This window comes from Pelodiscus sinensis, chromosome 1, assembly GCF_052426305.1.
Source record: "Pelodiscus sinensis isolate ZL-2025 chromosome 1, ASM5242630v1, whole genome shotgun sequence".
Taxonomy (NCBI): Eukaryota; Metazoa; Chordata; order Testudines; family Trionychidae; genus Pelodiscus; species Pelodiscus sinensis.
This window is the reverse complement of record NC_143052.1, coordinates 202,404,176-202,429,825: the sequence shown is the minus strand read 5'-3', so window position 1 is coordinate 202,429,825 and position 25,650 is coordinate 202,404,176. Positions and strand designations below refer to the sequence as shown.

The 25,650-nt window shown below is 41.6% G+C and overlaps 1 protein-coding gene across 1 annotated transcript in view; it reads right to left on the bottom strand.

Moving 5' to 3' along the window:
- Positions 1–25,650, bottom strand: part of CFAP47 (cilia and flagella associated protein 47) — a 651,639-nt gene that overhangs the window by 415,197 nt on the left and 210,792 nt on the right. The window contains exons 34-35 of the mRNA XM_075913261.2: positions 12,543–12,640; positions 12,165–12,281 (exon numbers count right to left, since the gene is read on the bottom strand). Of these exons, the coding sequence (XP_075769376.2) occupies positions 12,165–12,281; positions 12,543–12,640 (215 nt within the window). The remainder of the gene's footprint in view (positions 1–12,164; positions 12,282–12,542; positions 12,641–25,650) is intronic.

Here is a 25,650-nt window from a genome sequence, read left to right as displayed (position 1 = left end):
AGTATGAAAGCACTCTTTGAAACAATGTAAATATTTAAAATTAACAGATGTACTACAAAGTCTCTAGGGTGAAGTATATTCCAGTGTAGCTCTTCCACTTTCTGTATATAAAAACCCAGCCTTTTTTGGAAGTTATATCCTAAGAAGAAACCCACTATCTACAAATTCCCTATTCCCAAATCAAAAACTGTAGCTGTATACAGGAGAGACTAAAACTTTTCATGAGTGTGTTTGTTCTGAGCCAAAGACTTCAAGAATTAGTAACTGGAGAACAAACACTTACTGGGGTGGAAGGACTGTTCACCTGCCAGAACTCCTTCCAGCCCAACCTAATATTTAGGTATGCCATGTTTTAGAATCTTGATCATTTTCCCTCAATTTCCTTATTTATGAAAACACCCACCCAACAGACCTACATATTCTACTTGAAAATATTGTATCTCTCTTCACAGTTCTTTAAAAATCTTTCTGGAAAAAATATTACCTGTCTTTGGGAAAAGAATTTTTCGTTGATTTTCTTTTCCTGTGGCAGTAATAAGTACCAATTATTTTCTTAGAGATGTGAAGTTCCTTTTTTATACTCACTGTCAGTCACTCTCTTTCACAATACTCCATAGTGCATCAAAGAATAATTCTAGCTGAATTTAAAACTAAAGATGACCAGATAGAGAAAAGGGTTGCTGGAGATTATTGTGTTTCACTAGTCCTTTCCATTTTAATGAACACTACTGAAGATGAACTTCTGGCTAATGTACTTTTATCTGAGGCTCTGATTTATCAAGATCATAGATCAACGGGAATAGTTATTACATCCACTATGAGAAAAATGCCTTGGAACACTCCGCTTCTCAAAACCAAATACAGAGAAGTATTTCTTAAAAATGCCACAGTTTAGTATGGACAGTTGCATACAGAAAGACATTTGGTCTAGCAAACACATAGCAAGGTGCTCTTTTTGTACTCTTCTGTATTTTGCTTATATTATGTCAGATATAACATGAATGTTAAATATGTGTCAGCCAAAACTGAGAAGGATTTTAATTTAAATTTCTTTTAATTGGCATATGAAAGTTTCAATTTGCATATTTAGAACATTCCTTAGATTTTAATAATCTATCCAAGGATTTTGAAATAACTCTTTTCCTTTAAGAAGTGTGGTTGAGAGTGCTTTCCTAAGGGGAAATATGGGGAAAATGAAGAAGACCAAGCAGCATAGATAATCAGGAAAGATACTTGGTGTAAAAGACTATATGACACATTAAATGAGGCCCCAGGAAAAGAATCAGCTATCTTATAATTACTTAGAAGTTCAGATGAATAATATCAGTTATTCCCCTGGTGACCAACACATTAACCGATACCAGTCTCTTGATAAACCCTCAGATGTTCTGGAGATTTAAGCAATTTGATGGGCATGTTCCTGTTCTGCCTTTCTTAATTGCTACTGACATCATCTTCAGCCTTCCCTAATTTAGGCTCAGAACTTTGGGGCTATCTTTGACTTCTCCCCCTTTTTTTTCCCTTCTTTCCATATGTGGCCAGGTAGTCACCAAGTCTTACTGCATCTTACTCTACAACAAAAGGAAATTGTATCTCTTACTTTTTTAAGAATGGACAAAGCCCTTGTCCGTGCCCTAATTACTGGCATTGCTTACTAGAAATTTTCTCTATGGTTTCTCTTGTACCACATGACTCCAGTTTATTTTGATCAAAACAAATAGACGCAACACTATTTTCTTCAACCAATCAGACAAACCAGGGCACATTGGAATGCCTCAAGTGGATTCCTCTTCTACACTGGTCCTTCTCACACAGCTATTCAGCAGGGGGGTAACCTAAATCTGACTAGTATTTTATCATGATTCTCTGGATCTCCAATCTTGTGATATTCATGTTTATTTTTCCAACTACAAGCTCTTCTGAGCAGAGTGCTGGAATTCAAAATCTAGTAATAAAATACAGAAAAATAAAACAAATCTATCCTTTCCCCCATCTTCCATTACCACTCCAAGATAATACTGTTATTTATGATTGGGCACTTGAAACACGGGAGGATTTTCTTCTTCCACAAATAATCCATCTTGAGTGAATAAGTCTCAATCTCAGCCAAAATGGAAATATTTTTAAAGGCCCTGAACTCTCCTACAGATTAATCATTTAAACTTATAGTAGGAAGCTGTATGTCTTCAGTCACTTGAACTTCTCAGTGATCACAGAATCTTAGCTACTCTCCCCAAGAAATTGATTGAAAATGTCATCCATTCCAGATCTAATAAATGTTACATATTGCACTTTCACCACCATCCGCATCAAATAGAATAATGCCATGAAGGTTCATGTGAGGTGACAGCTTGATATGGTGAAGCAGCCTGTTGATACTGCTGGAATGCCTTAAACTATGGAATTTATGAGACAAGAGCATCCCAGTAATAGACCAAGTGAGGATAGTTCAGCAATAGTATTCATGTATTTCACTGTAAACTCCAATTACTGAAGAACAGGGATTCAAGGAGGATATTTACATTATTATTATTAGAGAAAAATATATGATGGATACCAATAAATGTATTTAAAATATGTACTCCCTATATCCAGTCAATTTTTAACTTTCATATGTGCATTTATTTTTGGGAGTCTAGTTTAGTGGTTAAAGCACAGGTATAGGAGACCTGAGTTATGTTCTTAGCTCTGCCACTAAGTGGTCATGTAATCTTGAACAAAATACTTAAATTTCTCTGCATTTGCTATTCTATCTATACAATAGAACTAACACTTTCTATGCTGTTGTAAATTTTAATTGAACTATAGCACCAGTACCTATGTGGTTTCTGAAAATTTTGATGTAGCTTCCAATCAAGGAAAAGCTTGATTTTTAGTGACAAAGAAAAATTCCAGTTTCATCATCAAAATATGTGACATGCCCATGTTGGTCCTCCCCTACCTACTAATACTTCTGTGTCAGACTCTGAATTCTCAACTACAGCAGTGTTACTTATCTCCAATTTAATCACATAGGCTCTTCGAACATTACTTTATTATACACATAGTTTACAATTACCTTGACCATCAGGGAAAGTGCCAATCCACTATGAAAAAAGAGAGTTATTCAGAATGCACCCCTTTCATACCCATCATTACAGAGTGGAACAAATAGCATAGTCATGGGACAGACTTATTCATCATTAAATTCAAGGTGTTTAAAGTACTCCTTAGAGATTACTCTAATCAGATAGATGGGACAGATTTAAGGGAAGGGTTTATGTTAGGATTCAGGATAGGGATGTAAGTGAGTAGTCAACTATCTGATAAGAATAAGCACAAGCATATTGGATAATTGAGTAGTGATTCGACTAGTCACTTCCCCCCCTACACCCGACTTTGGAGCCTTTATCAGACAGAGGTAGCAAGGAGGGGAGCAGGAGCCAGTGCTGGGGGGAGCCAGCTTAAAAGCCATTCTCCTCCAGCACCGCCTCCACGGGGGGCATAGTGGGAAAATGGCATGACCAGAAACTGGAGCAGTCCCTGCTCACACCAGTTCCTACTGAAACAGTCCCCGCTCACCGGTTCCCCGTGAGGCTCTTGATACATTTCAAAAGCAGAAGCACCGCAGGGAGCAAGGGATGATAGGAGACTCAAGCAGAGCTGTCCACATGAACAGGGGCTGCTGGACTCCACGCGAGTGAGGACTGAGCAGTCCCAGCTCTCATTGGTCCGGGACGCTGCACCTCTGCATTTTAAAAGCAGCAAGAGCCTAGTGGTCCCACTGACTAATCGTATAGTCAATACAAATTGTATCGACTATATGATTAGCTAGGTAACCACAATTTATTGCTCGAGAATGCAGGGGAGCTATCAGGAAGGCTGAAGTGCATTGGAATTGCAGCTAGCAAGGAATGTGAAGGGTAACAAGAAAGGTTTCTACAGGCATGTTAGCAATAAGAGGATGATCAGAGACAGCATGGGGCCCTTACTGGATGCGGGAGGTAATCTAGTGACAGATGATGTGGGGAAAGCTGAAGTACTCAACGTTTTTTTGCCTCTGTCTTCACAGACAAGGTCAGCTCCCACACTACTGCACTAGGCAACCCAGTATGGGAAGGAGGTGGGCAGCCCTTGGTAGAGAAAGAACAGATTAAGAACTATTTAGAAAAGCGAAATTTAAAAAACAACAAATGGTCTGTGTGGCGGGGTACCACCCACCTCCGCTCCCTTTCCCCTGGGGAGCCAAGCGTTAACCCCCTGCCCGGAGGCCTAGTCCGCACTCGCAGCAGGCTCAGCGGCCTAGTCCAGCACTCGCGGCAGGCCCAGCGGCCTAGTCCAGCACTCGCGGCAGGCCCAGCGGCCTAGTCCAGTACTTGCAGCAGGCCCAGCGGCCTAGTCCAGTACTCGCGGCAGGCCCAGCGGCCTAGTCCAGCACTGCGGGGTGGGGTAGGGGGGTCCGGGCCCTCCCTCTCCACCGGACCCCAACCCAGGGCCCTGATAGTGGTGGGTGGTTCCCACCACTGGCTCAGCGGGGGATCCTCCCCCAAAACATGCTAAGCCCACTGGGGGGGGGTTTCCCGGCCCCTTGCCCTGGGTTGCTTCCTACCCCCAATCTGGTAGCCGACGGAGGTCCCACCTGGCGATGCTGGGTTGCCGGCAGCATCTTCGTCCGACGGGCTTGTCCCTGGGGCAGCGGCACCGGGCGTTCTGCAGCGGGGCGGGTGGCCAACGGGCGTCGGTGTTGAGGGCGAGCTCGCCCCGGGACTGGTGGCAGAAGCAGCAGCGCCTCCTCCGGCTCTGGCGGCAGGTCCGGCGGCGGGCCTGCAGCTCGGGCCGGAGCTCCTGCTTCCCCAGTGTTCTGCCTCAACTGAGCAGCCCAGCAGTCTTTTATAGCGAGGCTGCACTTCGGGCATGCCCAGTAGGGCTGTGGGGGAGGGGCGTGTTCTGCCCAATAAATGGGCTCCCCTTCCTCCTGCTCAGTGCGGGGCAGGTTAGCCCTGTCACAGTCTGGTAGCAATTTATAGACTAATAAAACACATAGATGGTATCATGAGCTTTCGTAGGCACAGCTCACTTCTTCAGATGACTGGAGTTTTAAGTCTAGGATGTGCAGACGCAAAATAAATAGGAAAGAAGAGAGAGGAGAAAAGAAAAAAGGGGGAGTGGGAAACAAGGAGCAGAGGGTATGGAAATATCAAAGGGAAAAACAAGAAGGCAGAACTGGGAATCAGTAAGCACCTGAAGATGCCCAGTTCTGCCTTCCTGTTTTTCCCTTTGATATTTCCATATCCTCTACTCCTTGTTTCCTGCCCATCCCCTCTTTTTTCCTTTCCTACCCCCTCCCTTGTCCCCTATTTATTTTGGGTCTGCACATCCTAAACTCAAAACTCCGGTCATCTGAAGAAGTGGGATGTGCCCACGAAAGCTCATGATACCATCTAGATGTTTTGTTAGTCTATAAAGTGCTATGAAACCATTTGTTGTTTTTTAAGTTTATCCTGTACAAACTAACTTGGCTATGCCCAAAAGCTTAGAAAAGATAGACATACACAAATCCATGGGTCCGGATTTAATGCATCCAAGGGTACTGAGGGAGTTAACAAATATCATTGCAGAGCCTTTGGCCATTATATATGAAAACTCATGGAGATCAGGAGAGATCCCGGATGATTGGAAAAAGGCAAATGTAGTACCCATCTTTAAAAAAGGGAAGAAGAACAATCCAGGGAACTACAGACCAGTCAGCCTTACCTGATTAGCTTCTATGATGAGGTATCTGGCTCTGTGGATAGGGGAAAGTTGGTGGATATGATATGTATTCTTGCTAGCAAGTTAAGGACGTATGGATTGGATAAATGGACTGTAAAATGCATGGAAAGCTGGCTAGACTATTGGGCCCAACGGATAGTGATTAACGGCTCGATGTCAGGTTGGTAGATGTTTCTGCTAGAAACTGACCTCAGCATGTTTGTGGATGACACTAAGCTAGAGGAAGAGATAGATACACTGGAGGGCAGAGATAGGGTCCATAGTGACCTAGACAAATTAGAGGATTAGGCCAAAAGAAATCTGATGAGGTTCAACAAGGACAAGTGTAGAGTCCTTAACTTGGGATGGAAGAATCCCAAGCATTGTTATAGGCTGGGGACCAAATGGCTAAGTAGCAGCTCTGCAGAAAAGGACAGTGTGCCCTTGTAGCCAAGAAGGCTAATGGCATATTAGGGTGCATTAGGAGAAGCATTGCCAGCAGTTCCAGAGATGTGATTATCCCCCTTTATTCGGCTCTGGTGAGGCCACACCTGGAGTATTGTGTCCAGTTTTGAGCCCCTCAATATAGAAAGGATGTGGACACATTGGAGAGGGCCCAGGGGAGGGCAACCAAAATGATTAGGAGGCTGGAGCACATGACCTACGAGGAGAGACTGAGGGATTTGGGCTTATTTAGTCTTCAGAAGAGAAGAGTGAAGGGGGATTTGATAGCAGCCTTCAAAGTTCCTGAAAAGGGAGGTTCCAAAGAGGATGGAGAGAGGCTGTTTTCAGTAGTGATGGATGGCAGAACAAGGAGCAATGGTCTCAAGTTACAGTGGGGGAGGCCTTGGTTGCATATTAGAAAAGCTACTTCACTAGGAGGGTGGTGAAGTACTGGAATGGGTTTCCTAAGGAGGTGCTGGAATCTCTATTCCTAGAGGTTTTTAAGTCTCGGATTGACAACACCCTGGCTGGGTTGATTTAGTTGGGATTGGTCCTGCTTTGGGCAGGGGGCTGGACTTGATAACCTCCTGAGGTCTCTTCCAGCCCTATGATTCTATGATTTAACATCCTTAATTCAGGATACCATATAAAGGAATTAGAACTCATACTCAGTTTCTAAATAAAAGTCTACTGAAAGTTTGAGTCACATAGTAAAGTGAAAAAGAAATAAACCATTAACAAAATTGTGGGACCATTCATACTCTTGCCCATGTCTGACCTGTGAGTTCCCTTCTGACATTTGGTCCCCAAAAAGACACAGGGGGAATATTGCTCAATCCATCAGCCCTTTATGATGAAGAAGTTCAGCGAGAAAGGCAACAGGTGCAGAACTTTGTTCAATATGCTAATCTCCCTTGGACACTGCTGTGAACATTGTGAGGACTACCTAGTTCTAGAACAATATTAGTGAAATGAGACTAAGTAGGAATTTTTGGCTGCCACCACTACATCATAAAAGATATTTTCCTTCTTAAAATCAATTTCATTTTGACAAAGCCATGCCTACTGGACACACTGTCATGCTCAGCATTTAAAAATGTCAATGTGGTGAAGGACTGGGTTTTGTCACAGGAGCCAAGCTGAAGATGGGTTATACACATTAGCTTGATAACTCCTTGTTTGCAGGTAGGGCAAATTCCAAAGAGCATGCCAGCCTGAAGGCCCCATTTCAGGACTTGGCCAGTACCTGAAAGTAATTCTGGCAGAAGAAAAATAGGGTCCCTGTAGCAAGCTGACCTACTTAGCGCTAGAGTTAGATACACAGGATGGTATCTCCAGACTCCCTGAAAATAAACTTGGTCATATTAATTTTGCATGCTGAGTCATAGCAAAATTAAGATAACTGGATCATAGAAGATGAGGGTTGGAAGAGACTTCAGGTGGACATCTAGTCCAACCCTGTGCTCAAAGCAGGACCAACTTCAACTAAATCATCTCAGCTAGGGTTTTATCAAGCCCGGCCTTAAAAACCTCTAAGGATGGAGTTTCTACCACTTCCCTAGATAACCCATTCCAGTGCTTTGCCACCCGCTTACTAAAGTAGTTTTTCCTAATATCCAGCCTAGATCTCCATCACTGAACCTTGAGACCATTATTCCTTGTTCTGCCATATGCCATCATATGACAGAACAGCCTAACTCTTTCCTTTTTGTAACCCCACTTCAGGTAGTTGAAGGCTGCTATCAAATCCTCTTCTAACTCTTCTTTTCTGTAGATTAAATAAAATCAGTTGCCTCAACCATTCCTCATAAGTCATGTGCCCAATCATTTTCATTGTCCTCCACTGGGTTCTCTCCAATTTATCCTCATCCTTTCTGTAGCATGCAGCCCAAAACTGCAGTATTCCAGATGTGGCCTCTCCAGTGCCAAATAATCACTTCCCTCCAATATTTTCTTGGCTTTCTTGGCAACAAGTAGACACTGATGATTCATATCTAGCTTCTTGTCCACATAATCGCCAAGTCCTTTTCTGCAGAGCTGCCACTTAGCCAGTTGGACTCTTCTGTTCTAAGTGCAGGACTTTATACGTGTCTTGGTTGAATCTCATCAGATTCCTTTTGGTCCAATACTCCAATTTGTCTAGGTCACTCTAGACCCTGTCTCTAACCTTCAGTGTATTTATTTATTTTATTTATTTAAATATTTTTACACCACCGCTCTATTTAAAATATTTGAGGCGGCTTACAAAAATTTTAAAACACAATACAAATATATATATAAAAATTTAGACTATGAGACCCCAGAGGGACATAAATCCTGCTAAAAACATATCTACCTCTTCCCCCAGTTTAATGTTGTTCATGAACTTCCTGCGAGTGCAACCCATCTCATCATCCAAATCATGAATAAAGATGTTGAATAAAACTAGCCATAGGATCAATCTCTGGGGTATTCCACTTCATACCAGCTGCCAATTAGACCTTAAGACATTGATCACTACTCATTACACCTAATGATCTAGCTAACTTTCTATCTACCTTACAGTCCATTTATCCAATCCATGATTTTTAACTTGCTAGTTAAAGTCAAGGTATATCACAGCTATTGCTTTTCCTGTATCCACAGAGCCAGTTATCACATCATGGAAGGCAATCAGCTACCCAGGCCTGAATTTCCCTTGGTTAATCTATTTGACTATTCCTGATGACCTTCCTCTCCTTCAAGTGCTCCAAAATGGATTCCTTAGAGACCTGCTCGATTATTTTTTTCTGGGGACTGAGGTGAGGCTGATCAGTCTGTAGTTCCCTGAATTCCTCTTCTTTCCTCTTTTTAAAAGATGAGCACTACATTTGCCTTTTTCCAGTTGTCTAGAATCACCCCTACTTGCCATGAGTTTTCAAAAGATAATGGCCAATGCCTCTGCAATCACATCATGAACAGTAATAGATGCAAAGTAACTTTCTTGGTTGTATAAGCTGTCTTGATCAATTATATAAGTTGTGCATGCTTAGGGATAAGAAGGATGAATTTTACAAGAGTGAACAAAGACATGAGGAAAGATTCAAAGGTACTGCAATGTTGCCTAACTCACATTAATGAAGCTTATTTTTAAAGACATAATTCATTGCTAAAATTAATCCTTAAAGTTAAGGCAGATGCCTCAGGGAGCACTGGGTTTGAAGATTTTAACCACTGCAGGTGATGTGCCCACGGATGGTCCACTGAGTGGAAACAAATGAGGATAGTTAACAATAAAAGTATTTCCGGATTTTTCCCTATTTTCATAGCAGTGACAATTCAGGGGAAAGAGTTTGTGAACTGAAAAAAAAATAGTAAGACCTAGAGTGACCACATGGCAATGATACATGTTGTTAAACAGCCAGCCTTGCAAATCACGCAGGGTTATGATGTTGGCTAGGACGTTTTCATTGCAGTGTTTTAATTTATGTAATCTATTTTGTTGCTAAAAGAGTCCTTGGGATTGATAACAGCATAGTAGATGCTTTGGCTCTATTACAGTTGGAGAGATTTCAAAACTTGTCACCAGATGCCAACAAACAACCTAGACAAATACTGCAAGCTCTTTGGAATTTTGCCTCATGGCTTCTCTTGGATTAGTGTAGCAATTAGTAGCAACATGAAAATCTAGGGCTTATACTGGCTATTTTATAGAATTTACTCAAATTCAAATTAGAGTAATCCTGGGTAAACTGACCATTTCCTGAAGACCAGGAACATTGGCCATTTCTAGTCACTTATCAGACATCACATTTGCATAGTATCATGCTATCCCGATCTTTCTGGTGGGCTTTTAATTAAGAGACTATTAAGTGGGTGGTTATAATACACCAGTGATAGAGAAGATCCATCACTATTCAGATTGTTTGAAATCTGGAGGGAGTTCTTTACTTTGTATGATGATGTGACCAGGAAGCATCTTTGTCTAAGGCAATTCTCCCATTGGCATATTTGGGATCATTCAAAGTCAGTAATCTGTTGCCTCGGTCACACAAGGATTTGGAATGTAGGGACTTACAGCTGAGTGAGTAAACAGCCATCCTGACCCTAAGATGCCAAGGCAGACCAGGGATGGGAAGGTGAGTCCACAGTAGTGCACAAACTTGGGGAAGTTAGGACTTGTCCAGTTGCACAAGATGAATTTAGATAGGGCTGAGGTGGGCTGCAGATAACCACACTTTCTTCATGATAACAGGAACTACTTCAAAAATTGCAGTTTGTGGAAGTCTTTAAAAAGGGCTTATGCAAAAAAAGGGCTTATGCAATCAAGCTTCCCTTCTGGCAAATTTGGATCTCATTCTTTCCTAACATTTCTTCCAGGACTTACCGTATTTTCCGGCGTATAGAGCGACTGGGCGTATAAGACGACCCCCTATCTTTTTAATTAAAAGATAGGGTTTCATCTTATACCCCAGCACCCCTCCACCTCCTTTGCTCCTGGTGTCCCTGGTCTGCTGGAGATGGTCCCCAGCAGACCAGAGGCACCGGGAGCAAAGCCGCAGCAGCTCTGAAAGCCTCGGGGGAAGCCGGCGGCGGCTTCCCCCGAGGCTTTCAAAGCCGCGGAGGGGCTCCAGCGGTGGGGCATCCCAGGCGTGCCTGGGATGTATACCCGGCGTACAAGACGACCCCCGATTTTTGGGGGATGTTTTTTAACATCAGAGGTCGTCTTGTACGCCGGAATATACAGTACCTGGTCACATCTGCAGCACAACTAGAATAAATGCTATGGGGAGACAGGCAATAGTTTGATGGCATGTGAAGGCATACACGACATACTTGAGGCCCCTGATTGAAACCAAACACCAATGGTGTTAATGTGCCAATTTTTTGTTGTTGACAATTTTGAGGAGCAAGGAAACTGGGTGAAAAAGCAAGTATTTGGATCCATGGGCCCAGTCTTATTACTCGGTCCACAGGCAGGCAACCAGTTTCCCTGGCAATTCACAGTAGGGCTTCAGAGGTGAAGTGATTCTGAATTGACAAGGAAGGGGATGTGCCAAGGAGACAGCTGATGTCCCACTCACACTCTTTGGCACACAGAAAGCAGTCATCTGAAAGGATTGACATTCTGGTGTATGAAAACAATTTGAAATTATATAAAGGGGTTGACATAATCATGTTGGCATGAAGATTCAAAGCAGATCCCAGGGTAACTGGGAATTGGTCTGAAATGTTGCAGTGGAGAGGTGTTGAGGCCCCAAAGGTTGACAAGGTCAGAAGGTGCATGGTTCAGGAGGTGGTTAAATTTGCATGCTAGCGAATGGATCAGTGACTACCCAACAAAAAATTACCATATTCATTAGCTGAGTTATTCAGGGAAGATGGGGAATACCTCTCTGATCAAAGAGCATATATACTTTTGCGCCTGATCTCAGGAATGGAACTATTAAAAATCTGCAAATGCAGCTGGGCAGCCAACACAGCCAAGTTAACAGCTGGCATCTCTTGCTGGCAGATGTACAGCAGTGTTCCCGCTAATATTTTGCCACGGAGCAGGATGAATTTTGTTACACGCTCCACTATGGAGGTGATAGGAGATACATCAGAAAAGGTGAAAGTAAAAGGAGTGGCCAACTGGGGGCAGGGCTCTAATGAAGCCATCTTATCTTTGTTCTCCCCCCTACCCAGAGACGAGGCCAGCTGGAGAGCCCCCAGGCACACAGGTCTGGCAACAAACAATTTTTCTATAAATTATTCTTGGATCATCAACATTAATAAACTACTCAACTGTGTGGTGTATGATATCATACCCCCTCAATGGAATCAGTCTCATTACATATAGCGTGGATGTGGGTATGTAAAAGCAATGCAAGTGTCTTACATAAAGCAGTATTTCAGTTTCTACTTTTTAAAGTGCATCACAAACAGTTCAATTCATCTGATTCTCACCCAAACAATATACCAAGTATTATTAATAAAATAACAAAAAGTATTTAAAATGTATGTAGCACATGTGATTTTAAAACATTTACCTGTACATCTATATAAAGACAGATAGCACGCAAAGCATTCACGAGTATCAAGCAATTGTGCAGACATTGTTCTGGACTTCTTGGCTTAGTATACATATTCACAAAGTGAGTTGAGATCTGTGTAGAAGATAAAATAAAACTCATATTTTTTCATGTCCTCATTAATACATTTAATGTTCATATCAGTGCATACTCAAGAAAAGAGTAATCACTGAAATAATCAAGACTTACTATATGGAGCTTCATCTTTTAAAGTTCCTTCAAGCCTTGTGTTTCAAAGTGAAAGTGGGTAATAACAGTAGTAATAAATAGACTAATGTGTGTCCAAATATAAAAAGTAATTTTTTTAAAAATAAAAAGGTATGAAAAAGTTCTTACCAAATATGGGCAATAAGCTGCCACCTGTGCTGCCAATACAAGACCATCTAGAAGATCTCTGTCAAAATTTACTATCCATCTCACAGGGGGCACTTCACCTATTTGAAACAACATAATACAGGTTAGAATTATCCTTCTCCCTTGAAAGTTTCTCCCTTAACTTTTCATAGAAAAGATGATCTATGAAATAACTAAGACATGTTATTCATCTGTAACTCAAGTTCTCAGAGTATCTCTTCTGTAAAATGATGTTGTTGGAAACATATTGCATTTGTGCCAGAACCATCAAGCATACAGAAATGACTACTTGCATACTATGCATCTGAATATTCAACACAAAGGGATTTCTAATATAACCATCCCCAGTTCTTTTCAGTCACTTGAAATACAAATAAAGGTTTCTGCAACTGCAGAGAAGAAATGCAGGTGAGTGGGGTCCCAATTCATTATGTGGGTTGTTTAAGTTTTATGAAGTCCTTAACTCTATTTGTTTAAGTGTTTGGTTTACATGTTTGCATGCATGTACACAGTCCCATACTTGCAAGTGGCCACACACATAGCTTCCTTCCATTCACAGGGAAGGAGATTTATACTGAGATTGATACATAGCCCCTGAAATTCAAGAAAATATTTGAATAAGTAAGAGATAAGCCATGTAAACCATGTCAGTGGAACTTGGATTTTTTGTTATTTCATTAAACCATTCAATTATTTGGCACTAATTAATCAACAAATGTTATGTAAATGAAACTGAACAGTTTCCATTTACTGATGCATAATTAAGCAGACAAATAGCTCTACCTTTGCTTCAACATATGCACATAATTCAATCATTTTTGTTTTTCTGATGTTTCTATGAAAAGCAATCACTCAATTAAGTTTTCCATATTTCATAACTGAAAATTATGTTTTGTACCTTTAATATTTAACACATCACTGCTTAAAAATATATATTTCCCCACTCTTAAAACACAAAATGCTAACAAACTAAGTGAACAGTTTAATTACCTAAATCTTGACTTGAAATATTCTTTAAAACCTTTAAAGTAATTATTTACTTAAATCTGTGCATATATTTAAAAAGCTGAACCTCCAGGGAGAATATAATCTCATGCACATTAGGAAATATGATAAATGGAAGACCATCCTCCAAATGCACTGTGGTCATTTTGCATACGTGGTGCAAAATGTATTATCTGATCAAAGCCCCCACTCCCTTCCAGCAGTTTATAGACAAAGTGTTTCAGGAAATTCTGGACCAATGTATACTAGTTTATTTAGACAATATCCTGGTCTTATGAGACAATCCTGACCAGCACACAGGTCATGCTTAAGCAGTTCATGAGACTTTACATGCACATGGATTATGCTAAGCCTAAGCAATGTGCATTTGATTCTCTTTGTTCTGCTCTGGAAGAATGTCTAGTTCCAGTGGTCCCAAACCCAACATGCAGTCAATCAGTTAAGACATATCTTTATCACTGCACTCATACTGGCCCACCCTGATACCACTTGAAACTTTCCAATAGAAGCTGATGCCTCTAGCACAGCAGAGTCATACTGTCCCAGCAACTCAGACCTGAACAAAACACTATACCCACACACGTATTATTCATGGAAGCTTACTCTCAAATATAATGAGGACACCTTGGATAAGGAAATCCAAGCCACTACAGTGACCTTTGAATAGCAGCAACATTATTTGGAAGGAGCTCACTATACAGTCCAGATATAAAATGACACAAAAACCTGGAGTATCAGTGCTAGACAGAGGTATTACATCAGTGACACCTTTAATGGGCTCAATTTTTTTATGTTTCAACTTCACCATCACGTATTGCTCTAGAATCAGAAACAGCAAGGACAATGCCTTCCCCTGGAGCCTTTATACTAAAACCACATGGACCTAACAAGGAAATGGCTCTCATTCTCAAGCCCCTCAACTTCCTGAATAGTGTTCTTTGCCAGAATCTCATCACACTTTGTTCTGACAATGCCTCAGAAATTCTGGTTGACAAACAAGCTACCAGTCTCATAATAAAAAAAAAAACACAATGTTTTAATGACCCAGGATCAGATTTGAATGTCTTCACAATGGAGTATATCACAGAGCTTGTGGCACAACATCTTAGCTTGAGCACATACGTGGAGGCCAGTATTATGTTTACATTCGGGGCCATGAGAAAATACATCACCATTGATTTTGGGTTACAATTTAAAGCCCGATTCTGGTGTGAGGGCCTGCTGAGGGTCCTACCATACCTTTCCTTCTTCTGTCACTGTCTGTTCAATGGCCAGAAAGAAAGGATCCCTCAAATTTTAGAGCAATATCTAAAATGTTACATATCCACTCATCAATATGATTGTTCCTCACTATGTGGAGTTTACATACAACCATGCATATCACACAAAGAAGGGCCCTTTCATTGACAGCTATGGGTATCACCACTGATTCAACCCACTGCTATTTATGCATGTACTGAGTCCCAATCAAAAACTGATACAGAAAAGTAATTCTGCAGACATTACATTTATGATGCTTCAGATTCAAGAAACAAAACATATTTTACTATTAATTTAAAGTTAATTATTTAGATGCTAAAGGCTCCCATCAAGTCTTGTTGTACTGCAAACTAAATATATTAACAGTCCATGTCAAATAAAAAGCAATGGTTGGGGGACAGTTATTTTAAATACTTTTGCCCTCATAAAGTAATCTAGACAACACACTGATAAAATTATCTCATATTACACATATATGCATCTTGGAAGAATTTTTGAGTTACTTCAAAGATTGTTAATGCAGACCCAGAACTAGAATCTTCATATTCAATGCATGCAGGCTAGTATAATAAAATTATATTTTGAAACGGATTCATCAAAACAGGTAAGTAATTTGATTGTAATCTATACAGTTCTATTTCTGGAGAACAGATGCTCTTTCCAGACAGATTTACATAAAAATATTTGACCACTAAATTTTCATCACAGTGAAAGAAATATTTAATTCATAGCAGAAATGTCATTTAGAATGTAAAGATTATATTTTGCTGAGTTCAGAAGTACAGGATTACCAGGGAATAATCTAGCTGTCTATTCATGATCCAAAACTGCTTTTGAAGCACCAGTCAAAAATAATTATTTAGAAGGCAATTTTGTACAGACATTCTCATCTGCTGGATAAGTGTCATGTCTTAAGAGGTTGTCATTTTGTACAGAAAAAGTGCTCTGTAGCAAAAAAATTTAGTTAATGTTCGTGCAGCAAGAAAAAAAGCCTAAGGTTATGACTCACTGTACTATAAAGGAAAGAAATACTGTCCTTTAAGATCAAACTTATGACCTACCACTTTAGCATACTTCTCAATGACAGTCAGTTCAAAGGCTTCTTTTTTAATCTCATGATCATGTTCAATGATATGAGACTAAAGATGCAGTTTAGTATAACTTATTTAATACTAAAGCCATCACACAACTATGCAGAGCATAAGACATAGAATGTCCTGTGATTTTTTTAAATTAATTCAACAGTCTACTTTATAGAAAAACAAAATCTCAAAAGCTCTGGAAAAGAAAAAGAGGACAGCAGGAAAGTAATTAGCTTATTAATAATTAACCACATTATAAAACAATCAAAATATAACAAAATACCCGACTACACAATAGAACACAAAACGTTCACATTTTCATACATCTTTTGTGACTATATAGAACAGAAACACTTTCAGGGACTGAAATATTCATTTAGTTGTTTGTCATTCTATGTGAGTTATTTGCAGCTATTTAAATACGTATGCACAAAGAATATGAGTAGTAAGCTTACACAGCATCCCATAGTGCTGTAAAAATGTACTTCAGTCCTAGCCTGTAACATCAACAGCCACTCCAGCATGGGTCTTCTCCAGTACTATTGTTTTGTTTAAATGTGGATATCTAACAAATTGAGGGTTTTTTTCCCTACTTCCCCTTTGCCCTCCTCCTCCCCTCCAGGGACTGTGTGCTGTGATTGGCAGGTGGAAACTGTTGGCTTCTAATTAAAGTTTGAATTCAAGAAGCCTCTGCTGATTGGCTGAGCCTTGGTAGGGGGAGTGACTTTCAGGCACTCCAGGTCTTTATAAGTCAGTGGGCAAGCGACCAAGAAGCTTGCAAACAGGTTAGTGCTAACAGAGAGATTAGACAGGGAGTTGGGAAGGGGGCGAGGTTCTCTTGCCTTTCTTTCTTTTTAAATCCCTTTTCCAGGACAGCAGCGATGGATGGAGATAGGTCTGCTGTTGTTACCTGCACAGCGTGTGCCATGTTTATCTTCCTCCCGGAAGAAAGAACGGATTTCATCTGCATGAAGTACAAGCTGGTTGACATTTTGGAAGAAAAAATTAGTGGACTAGAGGCCCAAGTGTCGACCCTACGCTTGATCAGAGAGGATAAATACTTCCTCGATAGAAGGCAGCATTTAATCCTTCAAGCATGGCAGGCAGAGGAGCCAGAGAGGGCACTACGTGACCAGGAAGAGAACTGGCAGCATGTAACTTCTAGAAGGGGGAAAAGGCCAGCATGGGAATCCCCCAATGCTATAGAAGTAAATAATCGTTTTCAGGCTCTCTCCACAGGCTCTACAGTGCTGAATGCTTTGGAAGGGACCTCACAAGGAAGAAACCGGAAGGGAACACCATCTACTAGAAGGCATGGGATGTGTAGTCCTAGGGATGGGGGTTCCACGGCCACCACCCCCAAAAGAAAACGATGGGTGATGGTGGTCGGGGACTCCCTTCTAAGAGGGACTGAGCCATCCATCTGCCGTCCGGACCTGGAATCTTGAGAGGTATGCTGCTTACCGGGAGCTCGCATTCAGGATGTGACTGAGAGGCTTACCAAACTGATCAAACCTTTGGATCACAATCCCAGCCTGCTTCTCCACATGGGAACAAACGATACGGCCAAGAAAGACCTTGAGTGGGTTACTGCGGATTATGTAGCACTGGGAAGAAGGATCCAATAATTCAGAGTGCAAGTGGTGTTCTCGTCCATCCTCCCTGTTGAAGGGAAAGGACTGGGCAGGGATCATCAAATTGAGGACATAAATGCGTGGTTGCGCAGGTGGTGTAGTAAAGAGGGCTTTGGTTTCGTCGACCATGGGACTCTGTTCTGGGCACAAGGATTGTTAGGAAGAGATGGGATTCACCTAACGAAGAGAGGAAGGAGGATCTTCACGGGCAAGCTTGGAAACCTACTGAAGAAGAATTTAAACTAGGTTCGTCGGGGGACGGTGACCAAAACCCTGAGGGGAGTGGGAAAGTCGGATACCGGGAAGAAATGCAGAGAGGAAAGAGCAAGAAAGGAGGACCCCTGATTCGAATGGAGAAGATAGGGCGATCAACCGGTTACCTCAGGTGTTTGTACACTAATGCGAGAAGCCTGGGAAACAAACAGGAAGAACTGGAGGCCCTGGCCCAGTCCAAGAAATATGATTTAATTGGGATAACAGAGACTTGGTGGGATGACTCGCATGACTGGAGCGCTGTCATGGAAGGGTATAGACTGTTCAGGAAGAACAGGCAGGGGAGAAAAGGAGGAGGAGTTGCACTATATGTAAGCAAATACTATAATTGCTCTGAACTCCAGTATAAAGAGGGAGAAAAACCTGTTGAGAGTCTACGGGTTAAGTTTAAAGCAGCAAACGACAGCAGCGATGTTGTGGTTGGTGACTGCTACAGGCCACCAAATCAGGTGGATGAGGTAGATGAGGCTTTCTTCGGACAACTGAGAGAAGCTTCCGGATCGCAGGCCCGGTTCTCATGGGGGACTTTAATCACCCTGACATCTGTTGGGAAACCAATACGGCACTACACAGGCAATCCAGGAAGTTTTTGGAGAATGTTGGGGATAACTTCTTGGCACAAGTGCTAAAGGATCCGACAAAGGGCCGTGCGCAGCTTAACCTTCTGCTCACAAAGAGGGAGGAACTAATATGGGAAGTAGAGGTGGGTGACACCTGGGAAGCAGTGATCATGAGATGGTAGATTTCAGGATCCTGACCAAAGGAAGAAAACAGAGCAGTAAAATACACACCTTGGACTTCAAAAAAGCAGGTTTTGACTCCCTCAGAGACCTGATGGGCAGAATCCCCTGAGATGCTAACATGAAGGGGAAAGAAGTCCAGAACAGCTGGCAGTATTTTAAAGAAGCCTTATTGAAGGCACAGAAAGGAATCATCCCGACACGTAGCAAGAGAGACAAACATGATAGGAGACCGGATTGGCTTACAGGGGAAATCCTTGGTGAACTTAAGCACAAAAAGGAAGCTTACAAAAAGTAGAAACTTGGACAAATGACCAGGGAGGGGTTTAAATGTATAGCTCGAGAATGCCGGGGGGTTATCAGGAAGGCGAAAGCACAAATGGAATTGCGACTGGCTAAGGATGTGAAGGATAACAAGAAGGGTTTCTACAGGCATGTTAACAAGAAGAATGTGATCAGAGAGGGTATGCGGCCCCTACTGGATGAAGGACGTAAACTAGTGACAGATGATGTGGGGAAAGCTGAAATACTCAATGCTTTCTTTGCCTCTGTATTCACAGACAAGGTGGGCTCCCGGACTAAAGCGCTAAGTAATGCAAGATGGGATGAAGATGGACAGCCTTTGGTGGGTGAAGAACAGGTTAGGAACTATTTAGAAAAGCTAAACGTACACAAATCCATGGGTCCGGACTTATTGCATCCGAGGGTACTGAGGAAGTTGGCAAATGTCATAGAGGAGCCTTTGGGCATTATCTTTGAAAAGTCCTGGCGATCGGGAGAAATCCCGGATGATTGGGAAAAGGCAAATGTAGTGCCCATCTTCAAAAAAGGGAAGAAGTACGATTCAGGGAATTATTGGCCGGTCAGTCTTACCTCGGTTCCTGGAAAAATCATGGAAAGGATCCTTAAGGAATCCATTTTGAGGCACTTGGAAGAGAGGAAAGTGATTAGGAATAGTCAGCATGGATTCGCAAAGGGCAAGTCATGCCTGACCAATCTGATTAGCTTCTATGATGAGGTAACTGGCTCTTTGGATGTGGGAAAGTCAGTGGATGTGTTATACCTTGACTTTAGCAAGGCTTTAGTTACGGTCTCCCACATTATTCTTGCCAGCAAGTTAAGGGAATGTGGATTGGATAAATGGACGGTAAAATGGATAGAAAGATGGCTAGAAGGCCGGGCTCAGCGGATAATGATCAATGGCTCGATGTCAGGATGGCGATCGGTTTCTAGCGGAGTGCCCCAAGGTTCGGTTCTAGGACCAGTTTTGTTCAATATCTTTATTAATGACCTGGATGAGGGAATGGATTGCATCCTTAGCAAGCTTATGGATGACACTAAGCTAGGGGAAGAGGTAGATATGCTTGAGGGCAGAGATAGGGTCCAGAGTGACTTAGACAAATTGGAGGATTGGGCCACAAGAAATCTGATGAGGTTCAACAAGGACATGTGCGGAGTTCTGCACGTGGGACGGAAGAATCCCAAGCATAGTTACAAGCTGAGGACCAACCAGTTAAGTGGTAGTTCAGCAGAAAAGGACGTTGGTGTTACAGTGGATGAGAAGCTGGATATGAGTCAACAGTGTGCCCTTGTAGCCAAGAAGGCTAATTGCATATTAGGTTGCATTAAGAGGAGCATTGCCAGCAAATCCAGAGATGTCATTATTCCCCTTTATTTGGCTTTGGTGAGGCCACATCTGGAGTATTTTGTCCAGTTCTGGGCCCCCCACTAGAAAAAGGATGTGGATGCATTGGAGAGGGTCCAGCTGAGGGTAACCAAAATGATTAGGGGGCTGGAGCATATGACTTATGAGAAGGGAGTTGGGTCTGTTTAGTCTGCAGAAGTGAAGAGTGTTGGGGGATTTGATAGCAGCCTTCAACTTCCTGATGGGAGGTTCCAAAGAGGATGGAGAGAGGCTGTTCTCAGTAGTGACAGATGGCAGAACAAGGAGCAATGGTCTCAAGTTGTGGTGGGAGAGGTCCAGGTTGGATATTAGGAAAAAGTATTTCACTAGGGCTGTGTCCAGACTCAGGGGTTTTTTCGGGAAAAGTAGGCTTTTCCCGAAAAAACTTCCCCTGCGTCCAGACTCAAGCCACGTTCTTTCGAAATTATTTCGAAAGAACGCGGCTTTTCTTTCGATGGCGGTAAACCTCGTTTCACGAGGAAGAACGCCTTCTTTCGAAAGTTCCTCTTTCGAAAGAAGGCGTTCTTCAATGTAAATAGGGCTTCCTCGAAAGAGAGCATCCAGACTCGCTGGGTGCTCTCTTTCGAAAAAGCGGATTGCTCTTTCGAAAGATCCGCCTGCAGTCTAGATGCGATCTTTTGAAAGAGGTTCTTTCGAAAGATGCTTTCGAAAGAGCCTCTTTCGAAAGAAGCCTGCAGTCTAGACATAGCCTAGGAGAGTAATGAAGCACTGAATCTCCATTCCCTAGTGGAATCTCCATCCCTAGAGGTATTTAAGTCTCGGCTTGACAAAGCCCTGGCTGGGTTGATTTAGTTGGGACTGGTCCTGCCTAGAGCAGGGGGCTGGACTTAATGACCTTCTGAAGTCTCTTCCAGCTCTATGGTTCTATGACTCTATGAGGTTAAGAGAAGAACCAAAAATATTTTGGGCGATTTAAGATATAACTAAAACTCAGGTTTGAAGAAGTGAAAAGCCACTGGACTAAGTTATAAAACCTAGAACCATCATTGCAAACTACAGTATTTGATCAGAACATGCTAACTCTTTCCTTCATATATTTTAATTATTTATGCCTGCAATTGATCTCATATTGATGTCCAGTTTCCCAACATTTATATCTAATTAGAGAGTTAATATCAAAATAAGGGCAACTGCAAGAACAAACAGTATTCATAATATTAAAATACAAGTTGAAGCCTGGCTAAAAGTCTGGATCAAAAGCTAAATCTTACTCTTGCTTCCAATGATTCTATTTTCTCTCTCAAACAATTATCATAGTTCAAGAATGGGATAAAACTTTTGTTGCTTTTGTTCTGTTTTGTCCCACTTTCATGTTTGAACAGTCAACTCCAACAGTTTACAGAGCTAGTCAGAAAATGGAAATTCCTCCCACAAGAACTTGCAAATAAAAAAATCCTTATATGAAATTTTTATTCAAAATTATCATCTTTTCCTTAAGGAAAAAATCAAACTAGTTCAACATGAAAAAAATGTTTCATTTTGACTTAAAATGAAATTTTGAGTTTTTTCTTATGTGTCAGAGCTACTTCTCTGCCTTAGTGGGTCCTGCAATTCTGGTGAAACTGCTTGCCGGGAGGCTCATGGCAATCTCAAATCTGTCATTTCCTTAGACTCATCATTGGCCAGCATGGAGGAAAGAGGAGAGAATAACCCCCTTAGTCTATGTGTCCAAGTCAATTTTCCCATAGCAAGTAGGAAGTTGAGGAGACAGCAGGAGGAACCCAGGCCTGCCCTCTTGTAATGAACAAGAGGAGTGCTGACCAGCACCCGGTGACTAAGGGGTTAAGCTCACCTACCAGAGGTGTTGTCTAGAGGGCCCAAGAAAACCAATTGAGATAGAGGGTTGAAATTTGAATTGGATATAGGTTCCTTGCCTGCTTTCTTTGTGTGGGAGAGATAAACCAGGAGTTGAGACAGACAGAATGATTTAAACACAGGGGCTACGTCTACACTGGCCCCTTTTCCGAAAGGGGCATGCTAATTTTCAACTTCAGAATAGGGAAATCCGCAGGGGATTTAAATATCCCCGCGGGATTTAAATAAAGATGTCCGCCGCTTTTTTCCATCTTGGGGAAAAGCCGGAAAAAAGCGTCTAGACTGGCCCGATCCTCCGGAATAAAGCCCTATTCCAGAGGATCTCTTATTCCTACTTCAAAGTAGGCATAAGAGATCCTCTGGAATAGGGCTTTATTCCGGAGGATCGGGCCAGTCTAGACGCTTTTTTCCGGCTTTTCCCCAAGATGGAAAAAAGCGGTGGACATCTTTATTTAAATCCCACGGGGGATATTTAAATCCCCCGCGGATTTCCCTATTCTGAAGTTGAAAATTAGCATTCCCCTTTCGGAAAAGGGGCCAGTGTAGATGTAGCCAGGCAGGATCACTATGCCTCCAAGGAATTCCAGGAATGCGAGTGGACTGGCCAAAGAGAAAATTAGAAGTAAGTACAGTAAAACTCCGATAGTCCGGCATCCAACTGTTCGGCACTTCCAATACTCCGGCATCAAAATGCCAAGCACTCCTGACCAGCTGATTAAAAAGCCTGCCGCTCAGCACATGTGCTGGCTGTAACCAGACGGAGCATAAGGTTGGGGGGAGGGGGTTGGGATCGTGTTACAGTATGGAGAAGAGCGTTTTGCTTCAGCGAAGGGGAAAGGGGAGGGGAGAAGCAGGAGAATCAGGTTACAGCACAAAGGAGCCACGAAGAGGAAAGGGGAGGAGAGAGGGAGGGAGATTGTGTCCTGGCCAGCTGTTATGCCGTGCAGCTATACTGGACCTCCTGATTCTCCGGCAAATCTGATAATCCGGCACCACCTAGGTCCAAAAGGTGCCGGATTATCGGAAGTCCACTATAACAGGAAAAAATGAATCCAGTCATGTTCAGGATAATTTTTTTTTATCTGGTGGTTTGGTTTGAACTGCTCTATGCGATTCTATGCCTCCCCTCCTCAATTACCATCTAAGCATTGTTCCTAGAGATTTTCTCTGTTTTTTAATTTGTTTTCCTTAGTCGCTCTGTAACATCTAGCAACCAAGTATGCTTTATCAAGTTTACCTTTTGTTTTGTAATAAAAATCACTTTTTTAAGATGATGATTTGATTCTTGTGTCCTGGAAGGTCTGTCTGTGTGTATCTGCATGCCTCTGACTGCGGGACCAGCTACCAGAGCCTGCAGCTTGTTTTTCTATTTTCTTTTTTCAAGCTCTTTGGGGACTCCTGGGGGTGATTTCAAGTGTTTACCCCTGGTTTTTTAGGGAACAAAAAGCACTTGATGGTGGCAGAAATTCCCCAAAATATGTGTACTGTGATTTGTGGTTAAGGGGGGAGTTTTGGTAACTAGTGCCTTTAGAGGCAAGATTTTGAAGCTCTCTTGCGGGCCCTCACCTTCTGCACTTGGAGTGCCAGAGTGGGGAACAGCCCTGATACCTCTAGTCTGGGTTCCAGTGGCCCAGGGACCCTGTAGATCAGTGTTTCCCAATTTTATTTGGCCACGGAACCCTTTTCAGCTAAAAAGAATTTCAAGGAACTCCTAGGGTTTCCAGGATAAAATTTGTCAAGCAAAATTTTTTTTTAAAAAGGTACAAAATAGACTCTGTTTCTTTAAGAGGGGGTAGGGGACTGCCACGTTTGTGCGGACCCCTTGCTTTTGCTTCATGGAACCCTGGGGTTCTGCAGAGCACCAACTCGGAAACACTGCTATCGATAACAGCTGTTTAAAGCATCTCTTAAACTAGCTGCATCACAGTTATCATTCCCTGGGCCACTTCCCCATAGCCCCTCCCAACAAGACCTTCTTTACTCTTAGCTTAGGGCCTTCTTCCTGGTACCTGATAGCATTTGTGCTGCTCAGTTCTCTGGCAGCACACAGTCCTACCCCAGCTCCTTGCACACACTGAACTAACTGGAGGGAAATCTATTTAACTGGTACTAGCAGGTTCTTAACTGGCTTCAGGAGTCTTAATTAGCCTGCCTACCTTAATTGGTTCTAGCAGGTATTTGATTACTTCAGAATAATCAAGTCACCTGTAGTTAATCTCTTTCAGTTTACTGGAGGGAAACGATGACTTGTTCAATCTGGGACTAATGTACCTGCCTTCTATCACTCTCCTATAGGCATCAGGCCTGAACCTGACATTTTCAGTTAAAAAAAATGAAAATGTAATTACTTTAAAAAACAATGAAAACTGTTGTTCTAAATTGACAGAAAATACAATTTCAGTTTTCATTTCATTTTGACTTGTTGATGGCAAATAAAAGCTTTCATTTTGGACACTTTTTATTGGAAAAAAATTTTTTTCTGGATTAACTTTTTCCTACAAACAAAAGATTCAGTTTGATTAGATTGTATTTTTCAGTAGGAATAATTGTTTTAATCTGAAGATGAAAATTCTGTAATTGTTCTCTTCAATTCTCTGTATTCCAGATTATCTCTCTGACTGCTAACAATTAAATAATTTTCTTTTTGTCAAATTTTATATCACTAATAGGCCCAGAAGGCTCAGCTAACACAATTCTGCTTCTTTTTGTGGCCTAGCCCACAACCCCCTTTCGCCTGTCCCCAATTTTTTAATCATTTCATCACAATACACCTTCTACTCATTTTAGTTATCCCCATGTGTGTATTACTCATTGACTTTGTTACACCGATAACATCTTCACATATATGGCTAAGTAAATCAATGAACATGAACACTGTGGTTAAAGGTTACACTAATATGTTAATCAAATTATATTTATATTTATAATTTAACAGTAAAGCTCACTGTAAAATTAGATTATAATAAAATAGGGGAAACATGATAAAACATTTTAACTATTTAAACATGTTTACAAGCACTTTTTTTTGTATTGGAAACAGTTAATAGTTCTAATATCAAGCAATTTACTTAGTCTAAAAAACCTGGGAATAAACTAATTAGTCACAGAACAAAATGTAAAATTAGTTATCTTTTCTAATTATAATTACAGGTCCAGCATTAAAGCCTCAGACGAGCTGCTTGAATATAATTAAACTTTCTAAACATAATTACTCAGTTTCAATGCTGATAAACAATGGAAATCAGAAGTCATAAACAGGACATTATTTTTACATGCGTATATATTTTAGTTTTTCACATTCTGATTGCATTGATGGGTCTTTTGATTAAAATTCCAATGAATATTTAAGCAGAGATTCCCCACCTTTGAAACACCAGAGTTCATGCTAGAAACTGCAGAAGAGTCTAGTAACTACACACACTTTTCACACAAATATGTATCAGATCTAATCATAGATAAGGCTAAGCTTTTAGCTCTGGAGAGCAGCAGGGTCCCTTCAATCCAAGATGATTGGGTGCTCAAGGGTCTCCTGCCACAGCTGGGGTCTCCGGGGCAGCTGAGGGGAGCCCCGGCCTT